Source organism: Lithobates pipiens, unplaced genomic scaffold (assembly GCF_037356315.1).
Source record: "Lithobates pipiens isolate NorthernLeopardFrog02 unplaced genomic scaffold, aLitPip1_a1.2 Scaffold_30, whole genome shotgun sequence".
NCBI lineage: Eukaryota > Metazoa > Chordata > Amphibia > Anura > Ranidae > Lithobates > Lithobates pipiens.
Window position 1 is genome coordinate 158365926 of NW_027507791.1, and position 18298 is coordinate 158384223.

The 18298-nt window shown below is 45.9% G+C and overlaps 1 protein-coding gene across 13 annotated transcripts in view; it reads right to left on the reverse strand.

Annotated features, from left to right (window-relative positions):
• Positions 1–18298, reverse strand: part of MTA1 (metastasis associated 1) — a 635520-nt gene that overhangs the window by 298220 nt on the left and 319002 nt on the right. For all 13 annotated transcript variants that reach the window (XM_077465019.1, XM_077465018.1, XM_077465021.1 and 10 more), the window contains exon 13: positions 17570–17721. In XM_077465019.1, the coding sequence (XP_077321145.1) occupies positions 17570–17721 (152 nt within the window). The remainder of the gene's footprint in view (positions 1–17569; positions 17722–18298) is intronic.

An 18298-nucleotide genomic window follows, 5' to 3' on the forward strand; every position in this document is an offset into this window, starting at 1 on the left:
GCGTCCGAAGGCGATATCCTCATTCTTTCTTACATCCACTTGGTAAAATTTTGTGAATGTATGAACCGAAGACCAAGTTGCGGTCTTGCAGATCTGAGCAAAGGAGGCCTGGTGACGCACTGACCGAGAAGCACTAACCGCTCTGGTAGAGTGCACCTTAACTTGAATAGGGGGAAATTTTACCCCTTAAATCAGAAGTTTGAATTATAACTTGCCAAATCCACTTAGCAACAGTGGATTTCGGTGCTGCCTGTCCTTTTTTTAGGACCTTCTGCCAGAAAAAAAAAATAAGACAGCCATACGAATCTGAGCAGTTTTCTTTAAATAGATTTTCACTGCTCTCACTATATCAAGACAATGTAGTGATTTTTCTTCCCTGGAACATGGTTTTGGGAAAAACAACGGCAGGATAATATCTTCATTCAGATGAAAGCCTGAAACCACTTTTGACAAAAATCCTGGACAAGGGCGTAACACCACTCTGTCCTCATGAATAATCAAATATGGCTCTTTACAAGAAAGAGCTGAAACCCTCCTTGCTGAGGATATAGCAACCAAAAATGTCAGCTTCCTAGTCAGAAGGACTAAGGGAACATGCTGTAATGGTTCAAATGGTGGTTTGTGTAACACTGACAAAACTAAATTCAAGTCCCAAGGGGTTAAAGGTGATTTAACTGGCGGATGAATCCACATCACCGCTTGCATAAAACCCCAGACTAAAAAATGCGTAGCAAGCGGTCTTTGAAATAAAACTGATAAGACTGAGACTTGGCCCTTTAATACTTAGGGCCAACTTCTTCTCCTGGCCCAATTGTAGAAAGGCAAGCATTCTGCCTATAATATATCTCCAAGGGTGCCAAGTAGGATGGAATATTGGCCTTTGCGATAGCAGGTCTGGCCTTAGTGGGAGAGGCCAAGGACCCTCCACTGCCATGTTTACGATCTCTACGTACCATGACCTTCTGGACCATGCTGGTGCTATCAGAATGTCAGGTCACCTTGAGGCGAGGTGAAAGATGCACACCGTAGGGATCAGGAGTGCACCGCAAGGTTGTGGACCCTACGGCTGACTGCTGCGGACGGGAGACAGGTCCCACCGGGGTTAGAGTGCAAGATTCCCTAGGGAGCGGAGTCTAAGAGCCAGCAGCCTCAAGTGGTGAGGATGGACTTGGCTGCAACTGGCTCCAGGTCGCGACCCCCAGGGTCCCCCAGCTCACACCCACAGTAGGCAACAGGAGGATAGGGATGGTAAGGGACAACACCTAGGTCAGGGCCACAAGCAGACAAGAATAGTCGGGGACTCGCCAAAAGGTCAGGATCACAGACAAACAGGGATAGTCAAAGACACGCCAAAGTCGGTAACGGAAAACAGTAGAAGAGCACACGGCAGGAAACAGGAAGCTAACACACAAAGGAATACACAATGGTTGATCAGCACTGATGGCCTGCAGTGCACAGGTTAAAATAGGGCTCCCTGATAGGGCCTGGGGTGGAGCCATGCTTAGAGGAGAGGTTATAAAAACCACCAGGTGGAAGTGGCTGGCCTCTAGTCTGAAGACATGAGGGGAGGTAAGCAAACACAGGAAGATCACTGCATAAGCATGACAGTACCCTCCCTCTTACGAGGCCTCCCCCTCCCCCGCCTGGGTCCAGGCTTAAAGGGAAACTCCAGATGGAACCTCCTTAACAGACAGGGAGCAAAGACCTCAGATGCAGTGATCCAAGACCTTTCCTCAGGGCCCAACCTTTTCCAAAGTACGAGGTACTGAAGAATGCCTTTACGGAGCCGGGAATCCAAAACTTGACTAACCTCGTATTTAAGATTACCCTCAGAGACCGAAACAGAGGTAGGGAGAGGACGAGAGGACTTGAGGACTAAAGGCTTTTTAGGAATGGGTAAGGGCATGAGAAGATCAGGAGTCTGAGCAGGGTCCGCCAGACCCTTAAAGATGAGCTGGGCATCCATAACAGGACCACCAGACTGGGCAGAGGTCAGTGGATCCATGAGGTCAGGTTGGTTAGAAGGTGGCATGTCACAAGAGTCAAGCTGGATAGCTGCAACAGAAACAGAATGCAGAGAAACCTGAGAAAAAGATTGAAAACCCCTCCTGGCCGAATGAGGTATTTATCCAAAGGATGGATTGAGCCTCTTAAACGGGTTTGAACGGGCATAGTAGCAGTAGGGTGAGGCCAGGTCACAGAAGGTGCTGAACAAGAAGCGGGAAGCTCATTGGGCATGGGCTGGACTGGGATAACTGGTGCAGAGGTCAACTGAATAGTATTGTCAGGTGTAGCGACCATCTCAATCGCATCACAGGGCATAGCAACTGTGGAACTTGCAGACAAGTTAGCCTGGCTGTGCGTCCAAGGGAGATTAGGGACAGACAAAGGTAAATGGTTATGCGAACTGGAGTGAATGATAGACTCAGGTTCATAGGTGGGTCCCTCATCCAGAGTACCACATGACCTAGAGAGTGCATCAGTCCGACTATTGCAGAACGCGTCCCAGAGATCGCTATATACAGCCGGAAGAGCAGAAGATACTGGGATGGTGGTAACAGGAAGTTTCTCCTTTGGGGTACCCTTGAATAGGCAGGAAGAGGAACAGGAGGAACCCCAAGCCAGGATCTGTCCAGCAGACCAGTCAACGTGTGGAGAATGGAGTCGTAACCAAGGAAGACCTAATATGATAGGAGATGAAGCCTTAGGTAAGACAAGGAAGGATATCCACTCCTGGTGGAGTGTCCCTACTGACATCTTAACAGGAAGAGTCTGGAAGCGGATAGGGCCCCCTGGGAGAACAGTGCCATCAATCGCCAAGACCACCAATGGCGTTGTAAGGGGCAAAAGGGTAAGTCTCATGGAGGATGCAGTTTCCCAATCCATGAAATTGGCAGCGGCTCCGGAATCCAGATGTGCTGAGACCGAACGAGAGGATGCACCGACATGAAGCAACACAGAAAGGAGAAGACGAGAAGGCGAAGGTGATATTTCAGGGTCTAATACTCCACCTTCCAGATGTATTAGCCCTAAACGTTTTTCCGGACGAAGAGAACAAGTATCACGGAAATTACCTTTGGCCCCACAATAGAGGCATAGGCCCAGAGTTCTGCGCCTAGCACGTTCTTCGGGAGATAACTTTGTCCGGCCCAATTGCATAGGTTCCTCGGTAGGCAGGGGGTGCTCCTCGGATCGAAGAGAAGGGACTGGGGGCTCAGGCTGCCTAAAGAACAGGGAGTGCTGGCGTCTTTTTTCCAGGGCCCTCTCCTGAAAGCGAATATCGATCTGGTTACACAAGGTGATGACACTGTCCAGATCAGCAGGAAGGGATCTTCCTGCTAATTCATCCTTCACTCTATCAGAGAGGCCATGTAAAAAGGTTGCAACTAGGGCCTCAAAATTCCAGCTCAATTCAGCTGTGAGGATACGGAACTGAAGAGCATACTGTCCCACAGACGCAGACTCTTGACAGAGACATAAAAGAGCGCTAGCCGCTGAGGAGACACGACCCGGTTTCAAGAAATCAGACAGGCTAGAAACCACTGGATTATTTAGTTCCCACAGAGGGGCGGCCCAATCTAACGCCTCGCCGGACAGGAGGGATATGATATATGCGACTTTTGCCCGATCGGACAGGAAGTTTTGGGGCTGAAGTTCAAAATGAATTGTGCACTGGCTAAGGAACACCCTGCAAGCCTTGGAGTCCCCAGAGAAACGGACTGGAGCTGGTAGTTGTAATGAATGTGTGGCTGCGACTGATGCGATAGGTGCAGCGGCAGATAGCAGTTGCGGTTGTTGAACTGGGGGTCCTAATGAGGCCTGAACCTGTTCAACACGCGATGCCAAATCCTGAAGGACTCGCATCACCTGGGTCTGATGCTATTCTTGGGTCTCAAGTCTGCAAACTAAGCTCTGCAATGGACCATCTGCAGGAAGCGGCACATCAGCCGGGTGCATGGCTGATCAAACTGTCAGGTCACCTTGAGGCGAGGTGACAGATGCACACCGTAGGGATCAGGAGTGCACCGCAAGGTTGTGGACCCTACGGCTGACTGCTGCGGACGGGAGACAGGTCCCACCGGGGTTAGAGCGTAAGATTCCCTAGGGCGCAGAGTCTAAGAGCCAGCAGGTGTTCACCAGAGCCTCGAGTGGTGAGGATGGACTTGGCTGCAACTGGCTCCAGGTCGCGACCCCCAGGGTCCCCCAGCTCACACCCACAGTAGGCAACAGGAGGATAGGGATGGTGAGGGACAAAGCCAAGGTCGGGCCACAAGCAGACAAGAATAGTCGGGGACACGCCAAAAGGTCAGGATCACAGACAAACAGGGATAGTCAAAGACACGCCAAAGTCGGTAACGGAAAACAGTAGAAGAGCACACGGCAGGAAACAGGAAGCTAACACACAAAGGAATACACAATGGTTGATCAGCACTGATAGCCTGCAGTGCACAGGTTAATATAGGGCTCCCTGATAGGGCCTGGGGTGGAGCCATGCTTAGAGGAGAGGTTATAAAAACCACCAGGTGGAAGTGGCTGGCCTCTAGTCTGAAGACATGAGGGGAGGTAAGCAAACACAGGAAGATCACTGCATAACCATGACACAGAATTACTGGCTTTCTTTCCAGCTTGATCCTGCAAAGAAGCAACTGAATCGGAGGAAAAGCGTAGATCAGTGAAAACTGATCCTATGGAGTTACCAGGGCATCTGTTCCATATGCGAGTGGATCCCTTGTTCTGGACACAAAGTTGACAAACTTCATGTTGAATCTGGACGCTAGAAGATCCATGTCTGGAGTCCCCCATCTTTGGCAAATAGCCCAAAACACTTCGGGGTGAAGAGACCATTCCCCTGGGAATAACTGCTGGCAACTTAGAAAGTCCGCCTGACAATTTTCTACTCCCGGAATGAAAACTGCCGATAGGGATGGGACATTCCTTTCTGCCCAAGTTAGGATATGGTTCACCTCACTGAGCTGAGAGACTCTTGGTGCCCCCTTGGTGATTGATATAGGCCACAGCTGTGGCATTGTCGGACTGAATCCGGACTGGACAATTCTTTAACCTGGAGGTTCAGGTTGTCAGAGCCAGATACACTGCCCGAATCTCTAGGCTGCTGAGGGGCAGGGCTCTTTCGAGTTTCGACCACTGTCCCTGTACAGTCGTCTCATCTAGTACCGCTCCCCAGCCTGAGAGGCTGCCATCTGTCGTTACTACTTTCCAGATTATTGGTCTGAAGGATTTCCCCTTCAGCAAAATCTGGATTCGTAACCAACTGAGGCTTTGAGACACTCTTGCGAACAGCCGCATTGGCAAGTCCAAAGCTTGGCTTGTCTTGTTCCAAGCAGAGAGGATTCTGCTTTGCAACAGTCTTGAATGGAACTGGGCATAGGGGGCTGCTTCGAATGAAGCTACCATCTTTCCTAACAACCTCAGGCAAAGGCAAAATTTAAGGATTTGCTTTTGACCTGACCATCCGTACCAGCTCTTGTATGGAGCTGATCTTTGCTGGAGAAAAGAACACCCAGGCTGTATCTATGATCAGGCTTAAAGAGGAAGTAAAGGCTAAAAAAACAAACAAAAAAAAAAAGCATACTAGCTCATTATGAATAACTTACCTGAGAACGAAGCCCCCCGAAGCGGTCCTTCGTCTTCATGTCCGCCGCTGCCATGGATCCCGGAGTGACTCGCTGCTCCAGCGCTGTGATTCGCCTAAGCAGCGATGACGTCACTCCCGCGCATGCGCACGGGAGCCGACACTCGCGGCATATCACCGCGATCTGCGGCCTGCCCAGTGCGCCTGCGCGCCGCTATCTACGGCGCATGCGCCGTAGACAGCAGTGGCTGTCTTTGGGTAAATATCTCCTAAACCGTATAGGTTTAGGAGATATTTCTTGGACCTACAGGTAAGTCTTAATCTAGGCTTACCTATAGGTCAAAGTTGGTTGTAAGAGTTTACAACCACTTTAAGTAATCCAGCATTTTTACTGGTTTTAAGAAAGACTTCTCTAGGTTGAGGATCGGAGACTTTCCAGGTAATTGGTTGTAATGCGTACGCTTTGCCTTAAGTCAGTCACTGACTGGTCTATTAAACAATAGATTGTCTAGGTATGCCAACACGGTTATTGCCTGTGCCCTCAACCTGGCTAGAGGTGGGGCCAGTATTTTTGTGAATACGTGTGGTGTTGTGGCTAGCCCGAAGGGTAGTCCGCAAACTGAAAGAGCCGTTTGTTCCACTTTGAATCGCAGAAACCTTTGGTGAGTGGGAAATATAGTGACATGCAGATATGCATCACTGATATTGATGGACGCCAGAAGTTCTCCGCCTTGTAAGATGGAGACCACTGACCTGATCAACTCCATTCGAAATGAGCAAATTTTTAGGAACCAATTTAGATTTCTTAGATCCAGAGTGGGCCTGACATCTCCATTCGGTTTTGGTACCGTAAACTGGTTTGAATAGAAACCTAAACCTTGTTCTTCTGTGGGGATCTGAATGATTACCCCTTGAGTCAAATCGATCTAATGCTTGAAACAGGGATTGTCTTTTCCCTGGATCCTTGGGAACGTTTGATCTCAGAGAGTGGGATGGTGGAAACTCCCGAAACTCTAGTTTGTATCCTAGAGTCACTGTGGAGAGAGCCCATCTGTCCTGAGTTTCCCTCTGCCAGACTTCTGCAAAATGCAGAAGTCTTCCCCCCACCTTGGTGAGGGGAGACGCCTCTTCATGAAGAGGTCTTAGTATTCTACTTTGTAGTCTTGCGGCTCCAGGTCTTCCTTTGAGCCTGGGCCTGACCCTGCGATTTTCCTCTGCAATCTGACGGTGGAAGCCGTCGCCGCTGTCTAGAGGCGGATGTGCTTGGTGCAGGAGAGGAAGTCCGTTTAAATGAAGGACGTTTATACTTTCTTTTGACTGGCAAGAGAGTACTTTTTCCACTGGAAATTGTCTGGATGTATTTATCCAAATCATCGCCAAATAGTCGCTCCCCATGAAATGGGAAACTAGACAGCATGTTTTTGTAGGGTGCTTCGGCAGACCAACCCTTTAGCCAAATGGTCCTACGCATGTGTACTAGCACAACTGCAAGGCGAGACGCCTGGCGAATAGAATCCTTTATAGCATCTACGCCAAAACATAATGCTTTTGGTAAATCGGCCAACTCTCTGGCCTGTTATGCAGGAAGCTCGTTAATGGCCTCTGTGAACTGGTCTTTTAAGAACTGACAGATGCCTATAACTGCAATTGCAGGCTGAGTAACAGTACCTGCTAAAGAAAAAAGGATTTTAACAAGAATTCCAACTTTTTATCGGTTGGATCCTTGAGCATTTGTGCATTGTCCACTGGACAAGTTAAACTTTTATTCACACTGAAAATCAAAGCATCTACTGCTGGAACTTTCCATTTTTTGGCAAATTTTTCCTCCATAGGACAGAGAACTGAAAATCTCTGAAGGGAGAAAATGTTTATCCGGATGATCTCATTCAGTATAAATAAGCTTCTCTAGTAATGTGTGGACTGGAAACGCATACACTGGTTGTGAAGGTTTCAAGGAACACAAAGAAGAAACCAGACTTTCAGCTGACTCTGTTACGGGTAGTATGAAAGTAGAGCAAACCATGTCCATAAGGATTTGTACCTCAGATTGTGAATCTGAAACTTTAACTGTTTCCTTCGCAGAGGAGTAATTGGTTTGTTTTTCCTGATCATTTGAGGGGGATCTAGCACGCTTCTTATCCTCTTTAATGGAGGATGCAATTAAAGCTGCTAATCTTCCTTCTAAGCCCTGCAGGGCAGAGGAAAATGCATCTTCAAACAAGTATACATGGGCTGAAGTGCGAGAAGCAGTTGCACAACCGATTGCTTCCAATGACTCATCCTGGCTTGCCATGTCAGGTATCTCCAGAGAGGATGACAATGTGGAGGCATGTCTGGAGTTCCCAGCACTTGGGGTGGTTTTGGTGCCTTAGTAGTAAGCCTCGAAGCCATAGTGCAAAGCACAAAAGCAAAGGTACTCTTAAAAACTGTTCTATTTATTTGAACAATAGTAGGAAAAACAGTGGTAGCATAGAATGGTCTAATGCTAAACAATACTTTTTAGTTTTTTTTTCCTGTACTGCAAATGCCTGTAAAAACCCCTCATGTGCACCAGCCCTTCTGTGTCCTGTGGCAGCCTTGCTTCAGCTGCTCTGATAGACACCGTTTCCCAGAGTATCAGCTTTAGGCCTCTTCAGGTGTGAGCCTGATTGTCTTTGCGCCACGCCCTTTTCTGTGCTTTAGCAAGAGTCCCCTCAGAGGGGAGGCGGGCAGCGGGGAAGGGGATGTACACAGCCATTTTATCAGCTTTTCAGATTTATGCTTGTATAAATATAACATGTATCCCTATCCACTCAGTTTCCCCATTTAGGGGGAAAGGAGACCTCCCCTCCAGCTGCTGAGATACACGCTGTATTAGCACAGATTTAAACAGGGTCTATACGCTATTACTCCCTCTAGAGGCATTTTACAATATAATTGAAAGAAAAATCATAGGTGGACTTTGCAGTTCCTATGCTTTCCTCTTACATTTTCCTCGCTGCAGGATACTGCTGTAAACAGACAGATCCAAACTTCACCCATCACGACGGGCAACATGGTTAAACCTTCAAAGACTGGGGCCCTTTTAATAGGGGTTCCACTGCTTTGGATCATGTATAGCACCCCTCAGGACAGCTTTAGGTAATGTAGCAAGACCAAAAAGAGTCCTGGTTCCTAGGGTCCAGCCCTCTAAGAGGAGCGTTACAGGCAAAACCTCGTTCTTCTATGCGAGGCCCAGGTACCATCCTGGAACCACAGTGGTGGGATGGATCCAGTTGTGGAGGCTTTTTAAATTCATCATGGATCCCTCCTGGAGCTCCGCAGAGCCCATCTTCACTCGTGCCAACACCTTTAGACACTAGCAAAAAAAGTTGAGGTACTCCTGGAAGGAGGAGGGGTTATATATATTATAACTTCCTGTATTGGGTGTGCCAACACCTGAAGGTAGCTATAACCCACTAAGTAAATACTTAAGGCGCTGTGTCCTATGTGTGATGTACGATAAAGAAATATTTTATAATATATATATATATATATATATATATATATATATATATATATATATATATATATATATATATATATATATATATATACCGTATTTGCCGGCGTATAAGGCGACTGGGCGTATAAGACGACCCCCTATTTTTCAAGTGAAAACATTGGTTTTGGGCAATACTCACGGTATAAGACTACCCCCTTCTGAGGCAACACCATTTAAAAAAAACATTAGAACCATTAAAAAACACAAAGCAAGAATGCCAACTACTCATTCGCCATGCTGTGATATGTCATAAAGTAAATCAAACAATAATAACACAAACAGAGATCTATTGAATGCCACAACTCTGGAAAGTAGAATTTTTCACTAACCACACCTATACCACTTTTGGGTTACATTCTATGGGAATTGTCCACCAAAATGCATTTAATAACCCCCCTGTCATATGTCCCAGATTTACCTGTCCCTCTTGGGTGCCTGGGACCTCAAAGGCAAATAGCAGGATGTATAGTAGTAGATCAGTGAATGGATTTACCCAGGGAAGTATGGTGAGCGGTGTATTTTAATGAATACAACGTCTGCTTGGATTGGCAGAGGCTGTAGCATCATCAGCCCTTGCCTCTCTCTCTCTAAGCCAATCCGAGCAGGCTACTCTATGTAGGTTGTTACTCCAATCCAAGCAGGCTCTGTATTCATTAATAGAATACATCGCTCGCCGGAATTGGCTCAACGGCGTATACTGTTTGTAGCTGAAGCCACATACAGTATTAGCAGACATTTGGGGGCTGACATCCATCGGGCAGCATTGTATACCTGTATACCCGGCGTATAAGACGACCCCCGATTTTTGGGCATTTTTTTTAAGTGTAAAAGGTAGTCTTATACGCCAGAAAATACAGTATATATAGATATACATATATACATACATACATATATATATATATATATATATATATATATATATATATTTTTTTTTTTTTTATTAGTTGAACTAGATGGACATTTTTCAACCAGACTATATACCTGTGATCCAAGTTTCTCCTTTGTGCAGCGCAACCCTAACTGTCCACCTTCTCCGAGGCCTGCAAGCTCACATTCACTAGACCACAGAGATCCAGCGTCTCTGAAAAGGACTGATATTCTAACTGCACTTACTATATTCCCTGAAAACCCTGATCGGAAAAAAAAAAGCCAAGAACCCAAATTGCCAATGCCCCATACATAACAAACCACACCCACTTGGGAAATGTATTGGCTTCAGAAAGAAACCCTTGCAAGAACACAGAGCTTTTAAAGAAATTTGAGGTTTGCTTTAAATGCTGTGCTTTCACAGATCATGCTAAAGATTGTAAGGCTACTATTAGGCACATATAATGCGACAGTGATGATCATGTGCTTCATCTATTTCAAGACAGTTCAACTCTGTCTACAGGTAATCCTCAAGGCAAACCATGGCGGGGAGGGCACAGACCAAACAGTGCCTTATACGCCAGTTTCCTCTACATGTACTGATGTCTGGAGAAGGACTACTATGGACTAAAATATGCTTTGTACATGCTCCAATGGTCAACCTAAAAAGGCTGGAAGACTCTATACTATTATACTACATGATCAGAGTAACATGCCTCTTGCAAGTTCAAAGCCTTTTGACCTGTTAAACATAATAGGGGATGCCTTACCATACACCCTTGCACTAGCACCCCTGAACAGTTGCACTCTCATGAAGTGCAACCAGATTCCAACCAAGCAGCTACCTTTCCGCACTTTTACTTAAGAGGCATAGCTGACCAAATACCAGCTCTTGACAGAAATGCAGATAATCTCTTGCTTCTCAGCAGAGAAATCCCAAAAGTTGCCTTTTAGACATGCTGTATAGATGTGATCCAGCCATGAATTCACAAAGAGCCTTTACATACCATTTTTGATGCATGTATAATTCTTACTTACGAAAGCCACTACCCCTTATCAAAAAATAGGATTTTTAAAACAGATTACCTGTAAAAATCCTTTTAGTTGATGTACATCAGGGGACGCAGCGCCATAGTAATAACTATGTGGGTTATATCGGACCATCAGGTGCTGGACACTGCCACGCCCCTTAAGGCGTGAACTTCCCCCATATAACCCCTCCCATTACTGGGATTTCTCAGTTTTGTTGCCAAGCAATCAAAGTGTATAAGAAGAAGGGAGGGACCTCTGTGTCCCCTGATGTACATACAAAAAAAGGATTTTACAGGTAAGCTGTTTTAAAAATCCTATTTTCTTTTCTTACATCAGGGGACACAGCGCCATAGTAATAACTATGTGGGATGTCCCATAGCAATGGCAACTGAAGGGGGGGGGGGGGGGGAGACAGAATCAAGGAAACAGGAGGCCAGAGGACTCATACTGCAGCCTGCAGTGTATGCTGTGCCCAAAGGCAATCTCCTCATGACCTTTAATACCGATTTGAATAAAAAAAAAAAAAAAAAAAAAATCAGATAAAACGTCTGAACCAAAGATCAATGTTGCGGTATTACAGATCTGAGCCATAGAGGCCTGATGATGTACCACCCAAGAGGCACTAATCGCCATTAGTCAAAGTAGACACTACTGAAGGAGATCACCCAAAATCTTATAGAGTGGGATTCAACAGTCAAACCTGTTAAACTCCTTGAAATACCAGACCCTGTGCAAGAAGGTCTGGCTATAATGGCAGAGTCCAAAGGACTTCAACTGCCCTCCTGCCCTCAACTGATCTCGATAAATTCAGATCTTCTGGGACCCGCTGGGGCCACCAGAATCACCTCCTCCTGTTCCTGCTTAATCCTGCGGAGAAGTCATGGAAGTAGTAGAGCTGGACGAAATGCATAGATCAGTGAGAAGTGATCCCCGGGAAGACTAATGCGTCTGTTCCGCCTGCTAGCGGACCCCTTGTTTGACAAAGTTGTCGACCTTACTAATGAATGTGGACACAAATAGGTCCATGTCTGGAGTACCCCATCTGACATATTGCTAGGAAGATGTCGGGGTGAAGAGATCATTATCCCAGAAATAATTGTTGGCGTCTCAATTAGTACGCCTGAAATATTAAAATTGCCGATAGGCAAGAGTGTTGTATTTTGCCAAAGCTAGAACATTATTCACCTCTTTTTTTTATTATTATTTATTTATTTTTTGATGTAAGCCACCGCCGTGGCTCTGTCAGACTGAATCCTGTCAGGACAGTCCTGTAATCTAACCGCCAAGATTCTATGGCCAGATGTACTGCCTGAAACTTTCAACAAAGTTGAAAGGCACGGTCCTCTATCTTGGACCATCTCTCCTGGACAGAATCTTCTTCCAGGGCTGCTCACCAGCCTAGAAGGCTGGCATCTGTTAAAACCTTGCAGGATAAAGATTTTCCCTCCTGTTGGCCAACCATCAATTTAGGCTCCGACCTATGTAGGGAGCCAAGCGTATTGGAAACAAGGCCTGAATCCTCTTTATTCCAGACCAACAGGATGGTGTCTGGAAGCAGTCTTTGAATAAAACTGCGCACAAGGGGATGGCCTTGAAGGAGGGAACCATTTCCCCAAAAAATCTCTTGCAGCCAAAACGAAGGAATTTTCCTTTCCTGATAAGTTGAATTAGTCCTACAATGGAACGGATTCACTTCTGGGATAAGAATACCTTCTTCTGTATGGTATCTATAACCAGCCCCCAACTAACCTCCTTGATGGTTTTAAGCAGAATCTTCCTAGGCTGAGAATCCAACCTAGAGATTTCAGCTATCTACAGCTGAGATCAGACTCTGGCTTTAGACCTGAGACTGAATGATCTATTCAAAGTAGATCTTCTAATAGGCTAGGACCGCTATGCCTTGAACCTTTAACCTGGCTAAAGGAGGTGCCAGAATCTTTCAGAACACTCGTAGTGCTGTGGCCAAGCTGAATGGCAGTGCCACGATTGATAAAAATATCTTTATATTTCAAACCGCAGAGATTTCGGGTAAGTAGGAAACTTAAGACACATGGAGATATGCAACTCCCCTCCTTTGCAGGATGGACACAGCCGATCGAATTATGAAAGGAACGGATGTTTAAGTCCCGATTCAGATCTCCGAGATCTGGAGTGGGTCTTACCTCTCTGCTTGGTTCTAGGACCTAAAAAGGTTTGAGCCAAAAAACCCTGTTCCGCTAAGGGAATCTATGATATCACCGCCTGGGATAACAGCTGATACAGAGACCAGAAAGAGACACTTCACTTCTTTCTCCTTTTTTTGTCCTTTTTTCTCTGGAACCTTAGGAGCATTCTTTGAGGCAACGGACACTCTTGCATAAGACTGGCGCATCAGCTGCCCCAAGGACCCCACAGGCAGCACCCAAACAGGACCCAAACCCTGGACCCTTGGATCGAAAGATGACTGGGCCATATGGGCTCTTGAAACTCTAGATGTAACCTAGAGAAAAAAAAAAAATCGCAGAAATCACTCTGCTCTTAACATTGTTCCTGACAGACTGAGAATCGCAGGACCTTTCCCCTCACTCAAACAAGTGGGTGTGCTCCTTCATGAGAAGGCCTTAGCATTCTTCTTCATGGGCTTTCTGCCCCCAAGATCCTGATGCTGCCCCTGGAAACTTTCTCCTGAACCTGACAATTGAGACCGTCGAGACCCCAGGCATAGGAGAGGCTGCATGATTAAAAGGAGAACTGTTTGAATCTCCTTTTACTGGTAAAGAGAGCTTTACCGCTTTTGGATGTACTTATCCACTCTAAATAGTCTTACCCCAGGAAGGGACACAGACTGGCTAAGGGTTTTCACCTGGTGCTTCGGCTGACCAATATCTCAGCCACGGACCTCTGCAAAAAATGCACTAGTCCAAGTATAAGCCATAGGGCTTAACCACTTTTAGACCGGACCATTTTGCTGGTCAATGACCAGAGGTCTTTTTACAATTTGGCACTGCGCTGCTTTAACTGGTAATTGCGCGGTCATGCAATGTTGTACCCAAACAAAATTTGCGTCCTTTTCTTCCCACAAATAGAGCTTTCTTTTGATGGTATTTGATTGCCTCTGCGATTTTTATTTTTTGCGATATAAACGTAAAAAGACCGCAAATTTTGAAAAAAAATGATATTTTCTACTTTTTGTTATTAGAAAAATCCAATAAACTCAATTTTAGTCATACATTTAGGCCAAAATGTATTCAGCCACATGTCTTTGGTAAAAAAAAAGTCAATAACTGTATATTTATTGGTTTGCGCAAAAGTTGTCACATCTACAAATCCGCTGCAATGTGAACCCAGCCTTAGTGACACTGGCGACGGGGGGTGATCACGGGGTTAAACCTTTATTGGGGGGGTTAGGGGGGTACCTTAGAACTAAAGGGGGCTAACCCTAACTGCCCTAACAGTTATTACAGTCACAAATGACACCCGCCGGGTGATCAAGGGGTTAAACCTTTATTAGGTAATAAATGGCGGGTGCCCTGAAACTATAAAAAAATAACTAACCAACCAGCGTCACCTGTAACAGTTATATGGTGATCACTGGTGAAAGGGTTAACTAGGGGGCAATCAGGGGGCTTTATGCGGTAGTATATGGGGGTCCCTGGCGCTATAAAAAGCTGCGGCGAACCTAAATACCTACCTGCCTAACTAGCGTCACCTGTGACACTAATACAGCGATCAGAAAAACGATTGCTTATTAGGCTGGGTTCACACTGGAGTGATGCGGGAACGCCACGAATCCGCGGCGGGTTCCCGCATCGCATGCCTCCCGGCGGCAGTTCACACTGCCCTATGCGAACTGCTGGGAGTGTCAGTGAAATGTTAATGACACCCCCAGATCAGTTCGCATATCGCAGTGCGATCTGCAAACTCGGATCGCATGGTGTGAACACCCATGCGATCCGATTCTGCTGCGGACCAAAAAAAGGGTCCCGTGCGAATTTGCGGCGGGTGCGGCGCGAATTCAGCCATACTATCTGTATGGCTGAACTCGAATCGCACAGAGATCGGATGCGATTTGCACTGCAGTGCGGTGCGAATCACATCCGTTCTCATAAACCGCTGCAATGTGAACCCAGCCTTAGTGACACTGGCGACGGGGGGTGATCACGGGGTTAAACCTTTATTGGGGGGGTTAGGGGGGTACATTAGAACTAAAGGGGGCTAACCCTAACTGCCCTAACAGTTATTACAGTCACAAATGACACCAATGCAAAAAAAAAATGCAATTGGTGTCACTGTGACTGGGGGGGGGGGGGTGTGAGTGTGCCTGGCATGTTCTACTGTGTAGTGTAGTGTTGGTGCAACTCACCGATCCTCTCTCCTTGGTGCCGGAACGAAAAATACCGACACGGAGGAGAGATTACATCACTTCCTCTCCTGTGTTTACATTACAGGAGAGGAAGTGATGTCACGGAGCATTTCCATTCGTCGGGAGCGATCGCGAGGGGGTGGCCATGAATGAATGGCCGCCCCCTCATCCCGGATCGCTCCCGAACGAATACCGACCGCCGCAGGCACCTGGGGGGGGCCCGATCGGGCCCCCCACCCGCGGGAAGGCAGGGACGTACAGGTACGCCCATATGCCTGCCCGTGCCATTCTGTCGACGTACATCGTCGTGCGGCGGTCGGCAAGTGGTTAAATGATTGAGTCCTTCATAGCATCTGTGACACAGTGCGTCAAATACACCAGCCCCTTGCCGGGCCTGCTGATCAGGCAGAACTTTCAGGTATCGCACACCTGTTCCTTAACCCCTTGGAGTCCACATTCCAAGCATTAGCGTGACTCAAAAGGTGCTCCACCACAATAGTAGAGCAGACGTTAAGGGGTTAATGGACTGAGCTACTCCAATTGCAGCCAGAACTGCAAAAGACATCTTTTCTTTAAAAGGAAAATCCAACCTTAACTTGCTAGATCCTTTAACATCAGCGCATTATCCACTGGACATGTGATAATCTGCTCACTGAGGTGATTGCAGCATTAATAGCTGGAACCCCCTCATTTCTTTCATAAACATGTTCCCACCGCAGGGCTTTATCAGAGAGCCCAATCTTCGCCCTTTACGGTAGGCTCCAGAGACCTTGAAAGGAAACCTTTAGAAACAGGGGTACACTCAGATAATCCCAGAATCCTGGACCTGCGAGAAGACCCTGCCAGTAAAATTTTATTGGCCTTACTACCAAAAAGTACTGGATCCCAGGGCCCAGCTTAAAAGCATTCGCAAGCAAAACCTTATGTCTTCGGATGACGAGGCCCGGGTACCATTCATTTAGTCCATTACGGAGACATCAGAATGGATCCGGTCAGGATGGCTGGCATCAAAGGATTACTGCCCATGGAGCTTAGTACACACATCCATTCACGTGCCCAACACCTTAGACACTGGCAAAAAACTGAGGACTCCCAGTAATGGGAAAGGTTATATGGGGGAAGTTCACGCCTTAAGGGGCGTGCCAGTGTCCAGCACCTGCTGGTCCGATATAACCCACATAGTTATTACTATGGCGCTGTGTCCCCTGATGTAAGAAAAGAAAAACCTATTTGGGAGCTTTATGCTTCAATTTGAGTTGGTCTCAGTACACACCTGACTGGCCCGCTCTGGCCAAGGAACCACATCTCCTCTTCTTCCCTGTCCCCCATATGTCCATACTGCCTTGGGGAGTGGCATAAGGTCTAAGAGGGCAATGGCAAATGGTTTCACATGTGGTTTTTTTATGATCGCTTTTCATTTCCACCTGTTTAGAACACTATCACACCATAATAATGGCAAAAATGACCCTGAAAAAACAACTAGTTGACTTTGAAATGCGTTGGAGACAACATGTGATTTCTGCATAAAGACTTGTCTATATGTATCATATTATATGATTCTATGTTTGCTTTACTATATGGAATATTAAATATTGTTCTGTGTACCCAATTTTACTGTATCTAATAAAATGTATACATTTTATTAAAAAAAAAAAATACCTTCTTAAGCCATTCAAGTCCCACTCCATAGGGGAATCCAAATTCTTGGTAAAGATTAAAATATAAGAATGTGGCCAACATAACAAGAAAACCTCTAAACCATATTGAGTTCAAATCCACTACCTGCCTGGAGCTTGCATGTTCTCACTGTGCCTGTTGGATTTCCTATGGGCACTCTAGTTTCCTCCCACACTCCAAAGACATGCTGGTAGGTTAATTGGCTCCAGTATAAATTGGCCCTAGTATGCGTTTTATGAATGTGAGTTAGGGACCTTAGACTGTAAGCTCCTTGAGGGCAGGGACTGATGTAAATGTACACTAAATTGTGAGCACTATATAAATGCCTATAATAAATAATAAACATTTCTCAAGTCAATAAAAATATTTGTAAAGGTTTGGGCAAGCATACAGAAACAAAAATATATACTTTTACAGGCTTCTGTTATACCACATTTGTGTGAAAAAATAAGCTGAGCTTTGGATTTTGAATTTACATGATTCTTCAAAATACCAAGATTATTTTTAAACCTACTTAAGATGTACATTAACATACCATATTATTACGATTTGGACCCGGCCTTTCACCGTCCAGTCTGGTCGGCATCTTCAAACCACCATACTTTTTCCAGTATGCCCAACATGATGCACATAACCGGCACTGCATATTTGGAGGTCCCCAAGAATACCACTGGTAGGACTGTGTTGCTGCGTAAAGTTATCAAAGAAAAAAAACACACAACTTTTTAAATGCATACAATTTTCACTCAGACTGAGCAACAAAGACAACTAGAACTAGTAAACCAAACAGGAATTAAAAAATAAAAAATAATTGGGTTGCACTGATACCAGTTTTTTTATTGGTGCGTAACAGTACCGATACTTTTGGTCAAGTACAGATACTTTGCAGTGCGATTTGCGTAAAAAAAAAAAAAATTGGGACAAATTGCACTGCAAAGAATTGCATGCAACTTCCCCCACTGATCCTGTGTACAGAAAAGGGAAAACGGTCATCTAGTGGGTAGTTTATTAAAAATGTTAGATCTCACGGTACATATCTGGCTATATGCAAAATATTCATAGGTTTTTCAGCGCCACCGATGATCGCAAATCACAGCAGCTGGAGGTGCTTACAGGGCTGGAAAAGGTCCGGGACACCGTGGGCATAGGGTGGAAGTGATGTCAGCTTGAGGAGCAGACCGCCTCTACATTTCCTCCAGTAGCCAAGATTTGCTATCACGGGCAGGATAGGGACACCTATGAGATTTTGCATTTGGCCAGATAT